General features: G+C 41.2%; 1 protein-coding gene across 1 annotated transcript; it reads right to left on the bottom strand.

The window, feature by feature from the left end:
• Positions 1 to 174: 174 nt before the first annotated feature.
• On the bottom strand, positions 175 to 9818 carry galnt3 (UDP-N-acetyl-alpha-D-galactosamine:polypeptide N-acetylgalactosaminyltransferase 3 (GalNAc-T3)). The gene is made up of 12 exons (XM_030080732.1): positions 9699 to 9818; positions 8797 to 9079; positions 7919 to 8458; positions 7015 to 7187; positions 6162 to 6311; positions 5649 to 5883; positions 5393 to 5510; positions 5028 to 5228; positions 2482 to 2613; positions 2107 to 2208; positions 1855 to 2007; positions 175 to 1742 (listed from the first exon to the last, which is right to left on the bottom strand). Exons 3-12 carry the CDS (start codon positions 8413 to 8415, stop codon positions 1629 to 1631), a joined length of 1875 nt encoding a protein of 624 aa, XP_029936592.1. The 5' UTR covers positions 8416 to 8458; positions 8797 to 9079; positions 9699 to 9818; the 3' UTR covers positions 175 to 1628.
• Positions 9819 to 10139: the final 321 nt, after the last annotated feature.

The raw sequence follows: 10139 nt of genomic DNA, 5'->3' as shown, positions 1-10139 counted from the left end.
TTTCGATCTTTATCACTTGTGTGTTAAGTTTCTTATATTTATGCTAAATTAATTTCACACCATTGGGGAAGTCACTGATAACACCACCTTGTGTAGGTTATTCAACAGCATATTTGGTGAATTTCTTAGTAAAAAGCGCCCTCTGCAGAATACAGTGAGAAACAAGGCTCAAAGCACTAACAAATTAAATTTAATCACCTCAAAGATAGGCTTAATATCAAGGTACTCTCAGAGAGTGAAAAGCAGTAGACAATTATTCACACACATCAGATTTGTTTCTCACCCAGCCACAGATGTGAAGCAATTTACAACACTCTAGCCATTTAAACACTAGTGCCTGCACCAGAAATCATTTACTCCTATGTGTTAAAGGAGCTTTTCAGGCACTTCACTGTAAATCAAGGAACAATTTGATCAACAAATACCAACCCTTAATCATGTAACAGATGTTACAGAGAAAGCAAAATCCATTTGATAGCCACCAATCACACGACTTGTAACTATAGAGCCAAAAGTTGTTACATTTTATGGGTTAAAAGAGTGATTCATCTTACAAGTAACTTACAACTTTGTTAAATATTTTTAGTCAAGCAATTAAAGCAATCCAAAACTTATTTTAAATTTCAATAATGTCTTGTCTTGGTTTTGCACTAAAGTTTCTCTCTATTGTCATTAAGATCTGCACTGAACACCAGCTTAGCGTTCTGATTCATTACAAATAATTTCGCTCATCTGAGGCAGCATTGCAGCCTGCTCACTTTCAGTCTAACAAGAAATTATCATATCAACTGTTATTCACAAGATGATATAGCCTTCATTCTTAATATCTTTAGAGATGCGTTATTAAAGCCTCTGTATGGCAAAAGGTTGACAGGTTTCCAACAGAGAGAAAAAAAAAAAAAAAACACTGGAGAACTGTAACACAGAGGAACACTCCCCCCTAGTGGTAATTATGATTATGTCCAAGGCACTGGATGGTAAAAACAGAAGACCATTGCAAATAACAAACCAGTTATGCATAATATAAAAAAGGTAATTCTGCACAAGGAAATGTACATCACACTCATTTCTTTCAAGTTTTTGATTTCAGTGTCTTTGGTGCACAATGTTTGGGATTTTTTTGTGTCCAACTTGCACCTCATGGGTCTAATGTATAGCAATTTTATGATTTGCAAGAATTTTTGTGGCAATGTTTTGTTTTAGATTTCTACACAACTCTTGCCATATTATTCAGTATTATAAAAAAGAAACATATAATATACACCAAATACTGCATCTGTTGGTTGTATGGACTAAAAATAGTCACAATATCTCAAACACAAAAGAGGCACTTGTCAAGAGTGCATCTTCATTGTTCTGTGAAGCCGGATTCAGTCACCTTGCATGAAAGTATCCAATGGACTTGTTCTCAACCCAAATAAAAAACTTAGATAGCAAATGTAAAAAGTCTTTTAAAAAATCAGTTTGAATGCTTCCTTCCAGCAGTGGCACACAATATTTTCTCCAAAAGTCCAAACTTTCCAGCAGCAGTTCACTTCTTCTGTGTATAAAAATAAATTAAAATTCAATGCGTCGATAAATCTAAAAAATAGTGTGTTAATATCTTTGTGCACATGGTCCTGGTATATTCACATGAAGAACCAAAGCTGGTATCTGTCTGATGGGTTGCACGGGACCAGAGAGGGATGATCGTGACGGGCACTGAGACACATGCTCCACCCTGGGATGTAAAATAACTGGTTCTACATGGAGAGGACACAAACACAGTTATACTTCCCTAAAAGGAAGTGATGCCAAAGTATCTGAAACTCCAAATCAAAGCACGAGAGGAAAAATGCTGAAGACCATACTCACATCTTTTAACTCCCATTTTTGCTCTGCTCCCACAAAGGTATTCTTGCCTTTATACTGACAGTCCTCCAGCTTCACAGTCCCCTCTGCGCCATGCAAGCACAGCTCCTTCTGAATGTTGTGTCGAATCTCATGATGTGTGGAGTACTCAAAATACTATAGCACAAGAAACAGAAAAAAACTCATCATCCATGCCAATAAAAACCGATTCATATTTTTGCAAATCAGAGATTAGATGTACATTCTCTAACTTACCTGGTTTCCTCCTAGGCCATGACATGGGTACATAATCAGCTGTTTCCCACCCTCATTGTTCTCTCCAGCATCCAGACATGAGTCTTTACCAATATTTTTAATCTGCAAAGGGGTACGGGGTCGGAGTATGCCAGAGGGAGAGGAAACAAAAATAAAATGAGAAAAAAAAAGTAAAAACAACAACTACCATATAGTGCAAGCTGTTCAAACAACACCAGTCTCTCGAGTGCTTTCAGTGGTGTCAAACTGGAACTCTCAGTCCTAAGCCCACCTCAGAAGCCTCTAGAGATCCTAAGTGGAAACCCACAGTGGCTAGACAGTGCTCTGAGGTTTTGAGAGAGGAGGGGTGGCGGTAAAGGGGGTATGTGGTCTTACCGAGCCAAAGTGGAGCGGGTTGAGATCAGGCATGAAAACCTCTGGATAGACGTTCTTCAAATACCAGGAGAAGCTCTTGCACTGCAGCCGCTCCCGGAGGTCCACACGTCTCGAGACGTCTCCAAAGGTCCTCTATACAAACAATTCCAGGCCACCATTAAAACACAGGAACTTCCAGCCACGATGAGAGCAAAACAGAAACTTCTTTACCACATCCAGTGTAACATGGTGGCTATTGACAATGGGAGTCATACAGTTTAAATGGCACACTTCCATTAAACCCTGAACTGATTTTGGACTATCTGCAGAGGTACTAACTTAATACATTTACTTGTGTTATTGTTATTGAGTAGCTTTTTTGTGTACTTGCACTTTTGAGTTTTTTTTTTTTTTTTTTTTTTACAGCCAGTAGTTTTAATTTTACTTAAGTGCATTTTTGCTTGAGTTTTGGACTTCACTGCATTTTAAATCACATCCATGACAGAGAACAAATGATCAGTGACAGCTTGTGGAACTTTTCACAATGAACGCTCACTAAGCAAAGATGAGAAGAGGAATCTGGTTCTTCCTTGCTGGTGCACTTTTTGTCATTTCCAAATTTCAAATAAAAGGTGCACAATGAAAAACTACAGATGGTCTATGGAAGCGAGGACTATATGCATATTCTGCATTTGTCAGTTGAATCTACAGGGTCCTCACTTCAATCAGCCCTCAGCAGTTTTGCACAATGCCCCTCTAAAAGAATGTAGTTCTCTCCTCCATTTAAAACTGAATGGAAAAGATCACACAGAACAGTTACTGTTTTGAAAAAGTAACTCAGCACCTTTTACTCCAAGCATTTTAAATGAGCTAATTTATACTTTTACTTAAGTAGATTTTTACAGCCATACCTCTACTTCTACTTGACTAAAATATCAGCAAGGTAACAGTACATCTGCTTGAGTAACTATTTGTAGACCTTTTTCCACAACTAACTATTTGCACATTCAGAAAATAGCTTTAGTGAAGCAACATAAAGACAAAGAAACAGACATGCATGGACCTGAGGGGACGAGGGTTGGCAGTACGGTTGTCGAAAGTATCGATTGATACTAAAAATTTGGAATGGTAACATAACTGCTTTCCAACAGTATCGATATCCGCAGTGTTTTCTCTACAAAATAAAACTTTCCTCGCTCCACATGTGCCAGCCACACACATCTAATGACAGAACAAGTCACACACTCCAGCTTCAATGCAGTGTCGATGTAATGTGTCTTGCTCTACTCCTGTCTGGGGTTGAGCTAACTTACCTAAAACTAACAAGTCTGCCTGAGTTGGAAAAATATTGTTCACTAGTAAATACAGTGAGTGCTTGCTAACACACAACACACAACCTCTGTTTCTAACAAACCATTAATACACAAATATAAATAGCTACTCCAAAATTGTTAGATTAGGTAGCCTAGTTAAAGAAGTTTGTTTTTAAGCGTTATTTAAGAATAAGAAAACATCTTTGTGCCTGAGAAGTATTTTCTCTTCTAGTCCAAGATGAAATCCATTTTATGCCCATTTTTCCACAGTATCGAAAATCGCATTGAATATCGATATTTTCCTGGATAATATATCAAAATTAGACATTCTGGTATCAGGACAAGCCTACTCCACTATGAAAATATATAATTTTCTCATTTAATTTTCAGCGGACTACTTTAGGGGTTCTAACTGCAATGACTGTGTTCCAGTGCTCTAACGACCACTTTTTTAAACAAATGAAATAAATGAAACAATGAAACAGACAAGTGTTCAATCACTGCTCCTCTTTAAGTGCGAGGTGTAGCATGTTTAAATGGATTTGGGGCACTTCCAGCTCTTGAGTAATGAGAGCACTTACTATAATGACGAGGATGCTGTTAACACTAGCACGCACTGATAGCTACTACAGTGAATTCCTTGAAGCTGTTGAAGACGGTGTGTCTGTTTGAAGCCAGCAGGAGAGGGCCGGCCCAGCTCTCTGAGGTATAGCCCCAGGGGAACTGTTTATGGCACCTATGAGACCATGTGTTGGGAAATGCTGGCAGCCTGTGTCATTTACCAGAGCAGACTTCCTTTGGGCCTCTTTTCCTGCCGGTTAACAGCTTTCAGCCTCTAATAGCATCTAGCTGAGGGTTTTCAAGACAATCTATTTCTATTACTGTTTCAAAGAATGCATTTAATTTCCACAGATTTCATGCATTGAGAATTACAATGGTGAAATGCTATGGTTTTCCAAACTCCATGGTCTCCCCTGCAGGATGTGTTTCTACCTGCACCTCATGTTCAGACTTATGTTCAGACTTAGTGCTGACTGTATGTAATTCACAGACAGGAGCTGGAGTCGCCCAAACTTGCCTTATGGGGGGATAATGTAAAAAAAAATAAATAAATAAAATTAAACATACTTATGGTCGTGAGTGATGGAGCTGCAAGAAAAAAAATTCCAGAGCAAATTGCTACTGCTTGAAACTTAATGAAATCAACTTTTTTATGGATGGCAGTGGATAGTAACACACTGTATTTGTACATACATCTTTTGCCATTTGCGCAGCTTGTTGGTTACGACGGTAGAAGATCTCCTTGTAGTCATCCATCCAGACCTCGGCCAGGCGTACCTGGTTCCGGGCAATCACCTGCGTGCCCTTGGGGAAGGTGTGTGGGCTCTTGGTCCGGAAAACGTGGCCAACAATGGAGCAGGGGATGATCTCCAGCTGGCCTCCACACTGCCACACCTGCAGAAATCGGCAAACAATAGAAGCATATGAGTTAAGATGACATACAATTAGACACACCTGTACAGCTATGTTGATGGTGAACACATGCAACAAGCACAAAGCCTCAACAACAAAAGACAGGAATGCTGCACTTTCAGAATGACAGCTCAGTTATTTCTTACCCTGAAAGACATTTCAATATTCTCTCCACCCCAGATTTCCATTTCCTCATCATAGCTTCCAATGTGATAGAAATATTCCTTTGAGATTGAGAAGAGCCCTCCCGCAAATGTTGGTGTCCTGTAATGGAAGACAGTCTTTTAAGAGGCAGCATATTTCGTTCACTATTTTCAGATTTTTGATGATTTGCAATCTGAGCAATAAAAAATGGGTTCATGTAAAGTTCACATTGTACATTCATGAAAACTGCCTCCTTACTTTATAGGGTATGTTTCATCCTTCCTCCTTCGTTTCTCATGATCCGGTAGACTTTCCCAGCCGAAGGACAGGCCCCAGTCAAAGTTGCCCCGGTTGTGGTTCTGGCCATATGGAGACGGTTTCATGAACTCAAAGGTGTTGAGATCAATAGTGGTGATGTCAGGGCTGACTACTGCAGTGGAGTTCTCTGCTATCCTGGTCAACAGAGGCTCAAGCCAACCATTAAAGCATTCACCTGTTAAAACACAAAGCGCCTTATCATCAGCATCAACGATAACTACTATATGGCTAATCTTAAATAAAAACCAATATCATAAACAGTTGATAAAATCCTAAACTAAATACACTTAAATTTGATTGCTCTATTATTCAATTTTAAATAAACAGCCGCCATTGGTGCCAAAGTATTCACTGCATTGTAAAGGTGGGTGTGTAAGAACAGGTGTGTCTAGTGTTTAACTATTCAGAGTGTGTGAGTGACTCAGTAATTTGACGTCAGTGGCATTGACTAACAGTGGGCATCCAGAAAGGTGAGTGTGTCACCGGTGGCCACAGAGGCACCCAGCAGCCGCGCAGTGATGAGTCCTTTCCTTTCTCGCTGGCGGACAACCCGCACAATGTGGAGACGTTTCAAATACTCATCCAGCTCATCCTTCAACACATCTGAAAGTACAGGATATACAGTGGAATTACTTACAGACACATTATCTATCTATATTATTTAGCAATTTATATTGTTAATATCATGTTGTGACCATAAAACGTGATCATAAATGATGCACTATTTTGATGAGTTACAGCTCCAGAGGTTTAAGTTTGATGTGAAAAAATATCATCTCATGAAAAAAGCCATGACATGACGAGATTCATGGTTATTAAATTGATAAATACGAATTTCTCAGTAGCCTTCGGCATGGAAGGTAAGAAGAGAAAGCTGTCTGCTTTCCATTCTCAACATGGCTGGCTGTCAAGTCTGCCTGACCAGCTCCTGGACTACAGATCTAAGGAATTGTACTGCAGGGCTCTAATAGGGGCCTGCTCCCAACAAATAACAGTGTTTAGAGTATTAGGTAGACTGCATTCCCTGAACCCCCGCTCCTTTCCAGCATTTTGTTTCCCCTGCCTGGGACCTGTTTACAAGAGCTAACTCTGACTCATTTCTAAGCACAACCATCGCTAACTCCTCTTAGGAAAGTATTCACTAGCAGCCCCTTGCTTCCTGTTGTAACCCTCTTCATGAGCCACAGAGCTGGAGCTCCACTCCGCACATTTCATGGAACACCAAAGGGCTGCCCACTCAACAGGCTGCCTGAAATTAAATCCAAAAAGAGAGCTGGGTGGTCCTAGTGAGCCTGCTGTGCGTTACCGTCCACACTGGCGTCGTCCACTAGGATGATCTCTTTGAGGAGAATGGCAGGGGAGGTGTGGAGGACACTGTATACTGTCCTTAGCAGAGTGCTCCATGCTTCATTGTGGAACACAATTATGACACTGGTGGTCGGCAAAGGGGGGCATCGTTTGAAGGTTTGCTCAATACATCTGCAGAAAGCAAAAGAGCACAAAGATCTAGTGTCTATATAGTTCCTCAGTGGCACAATAGTCTAGTTATTACATCTGCAGGCAATCCCCTGTGGGGTGTCCATTTCAGCTGTGACACTGCATGCGCACCAGCCATATCAGAGCAGGAGAGACTTTGTAAATTACCCCAATAAAAAAAGTCGGGACACGGATAGACTTGTGTAATTAGCCAAACATAACTTAGCTTCTTCCTGAACTGGCCACATTAACTGGGCAGTCGTGCTGAAACAATGTTTCAGACAGAAAAATCATCCCTGTGGTTTTTGTGTCAATTTTCCCCCAGTTGCTAAAGACAAACATTGAGGATTTGTTTGGGTTAGACAGACATGTTTGCATTTAACAATCTATATCATATCACCATCTGTGTTTTTTCAGTATGTTACTGATTGTATTACAGGCCAGTAAGACAGCCATGGGGAACATGGGGGTTTTAATCCCTTCTCTACAGCAACAGAGATGGTTTTACCACCACTAGGTGGTGCAATTCAATTCATGAAGTGATTTTTCTAAGTCTACATAATTTTGAGAAGAAAATCTACATTATTTGTTCCACTGCGTTCACTGACATCATGATTCTCTTGTTCTAACTTGTTCATTTTAATCAAAGAATGTGGCTACTACAATGCATTTCTTTGAACGTGAGGCAAACATTGTCTTCTGCAGAGCCACAAAGACTTGACAAGATGACATACTCTGGTGGTCTTGTATCCGGACCCAGGTCTCTACTTAAGGAGATTCGGTCACTGGCGTACAGGTTAAAGCAGTGTTTCTCCTCCCCCCTCTCCTTCTCTTTCTGCTCAGCAGGGCTCAGAGAGTCTGTGTGAAAGGGCTTCCCAGAAGCCCCAGGAGCAAGAGGGTTCTGCGGTGGGCGCTCCAGAGCTGGCCTGAGCTCAGCCGCAGTATAGTGGCCTGGCAGACAGGACATGCCGTCTGCATTGTCCTGCTGGCGGACAGGGGCTCTGATCTGCATCTTTGGCATTGCATCCCTGAAGTTATTGACCGCTCCCATCACCATGCCCAGCACGGCATCCCGTTTTACTGCCATCTCCTTCAACCATGGCTCCTCCTGTGGGCTTTGGCTTCCAACCTCCCATTGTATGAAGAACACAAATGTGACAAAAACAAGGGCCACAATTGCCAGCTTAAGTGGGTGCAATCGCCTTCGGAGGACTCTTCGAAGAGTTGTCATGCTTTTTGAATGGAGTGAGGGTTGCTTCAGGATTGAATTTCACCTACAATAAAATGAAAACACTCAAGTCATTTAAGGAATCGTGTAACCAACAACATCAAGACCTTTGGTTTCAAAGAAAAAAATGGCCTTTAAGTAAAGTTAAAAAAAAAAAAAAAAAAAAAAAAAGTTTGACAATGAGAAATTACTTGCCATGCCACCAAACCAGCATTTTGCTGCTGAGAGCACAAATGAGACAGTTCTTTTTATACTGTAAGATGTATAAATTGATGTCTGTTAAGTTGCTTTTCACAAATATATGCATTAAAACACACGCAGCCTACATACACAAGATCAAACAACCTCTCTGCTCTGGATTACTTGGAGAAAATGATCACGTACCATTAGACTGGAGATTGTTGGAAGAGTTCTGTAAATTGTTTCTGTCCAAAGAATGGCATCGCGCTTTGACTTGAGCCACTTTCTGATTGTTTCGTGAATTCCAGACTAACTTCTCCTCGGAGAAGAAAAAAAATCCAGTCAGCACTTCCAGCCCGTGTCTCTGTGCGCGAGCTTTTCAGAACTTCCGTCTCGTTGGATCATCCAGGTGCGCTCCTTCAGGTAGAGGGAGGAGACCTGCTGGTGCGCTTGCGCAGAAAGGATCCAAGCGTGTCAAAATCCATATCTGGAATTCAAATGAGTAAACATTAACAGCTCCACAAACAAACTATTATAGATGATGCCTTGTTTGACATGCAACCTGACCTACTGCCTGTTTGACTCCGAGGTTGCATCTTGTCATTTAAAAACGCTTACACACTAAAAAGCAGTCGATTTGAAGTTTGATGAAAGGCCCGAAGTGGTACAGGATTACTTTGTTTAGAGCAGTTTTGGAAATGGTGTTTTCCGCGGAGTTCCTCTGATTCAATAATGGTGTCATTTCTTTAAGTAATAGGATTTGTTCAGCCAGCCATTCACTGGGACAGTTGCTGGGTTACAAATAGCGGAGGAACGCACTCTATACCCCTCGCATAGGCTACCGCATCCAATCAGGCTCCCTCGGACAAAATGCCACATCTCCCACCTAGCGACAAACAGAAATTAATGTTTGAGCCCGCCGGTATTACTCGTGAACATGAACACTGGGACATAAACTGAAAACAGCCTGACCTAGAAAAACTGTCAGCAGGATAAATTTTGATCGATCGTCTTTTCGGATGAATACTGTCATGGAAAAATATCCCCCCAAAAAGACAAAATGCCTCAACATGTGCGCTTCGGCTGTTATTGGAGAGTTCGCTTACCTGGTGAAGTTTATCCCATCCTCAGGTTTTCCAAGTTGCTCATAGCAGATGGTCCTAATAGAGATGAGATGCTTGTGAGTGTAAGGACGTGGACGCTGAAGCCATCCGGTGGGAGCCTGCTCTGCTGCCCAGTTTGAGCTCTTTCTTGTTAAGTATTGCAACCAAGATCGGACTTGCACAATGACTCCGTGTGCAGCGACTGTGTTCCCCATTCACTTTATTTTGCCCATCATGCTTAGAGGAGCTCAGTGTGTGTACATCTTCCCAGTCACGCCTGTGAATGCTTATGTGGCAAAAGTGACTGTGGGAATATTGATAGTAAAATTGTTCATTCAGATCGTGCATCCACTTCTGCCCTTGCGATTTCACGTTTGGCAGCATAATTGATTGCAACGTGATGTATTTAATTAAATCAATAGGAGACAATGCCTGGCCGTGCGA

Source organism: Myripristis murdjan, chromosome 21 (assembly GCF_902150065.1).
Source record: "Myripristis murdjan chromosome 21, fMyrMur1.1, whole genome shotgun sequence".
Classification (NCBI taxonomy): Eukaryota; Metazoa; Chordata; class Actinopteri; order Holocentriformes; family Holocentridae; genus Myripristis; species Myripristis murdjan.
The sequence above is the reverse complement of the archived record's forward strand: the minus strand, read 5'-3'. Positions and strand labels throughout refer to the sequence as shown.

Bases quoted from the DNA above. Each gene is read 5' to 3' on its own strand.
- galnt3 (XM_030080732.1), bottom strand. From the start codon at position 8,415: ATGACAACTCTTCGAAGAGTCCTCCGAAGGCGATTGCACCCACTTAAG. The intron at 5,884-6,161 runs GTTAGTCAATGC...GTGTTTTAACAG, and splicing joins CACCTTTCTGGATGCCCACT to GTGAATGCTTTAATGGTTGG. The intron at 2,008-2,106 runs GTAAGTTAGAGA...CTTGTGCTATAG, and splicing joins ATGGCCTAGGAGGAAACCAG to TATTTTGAGTACTCCACACA.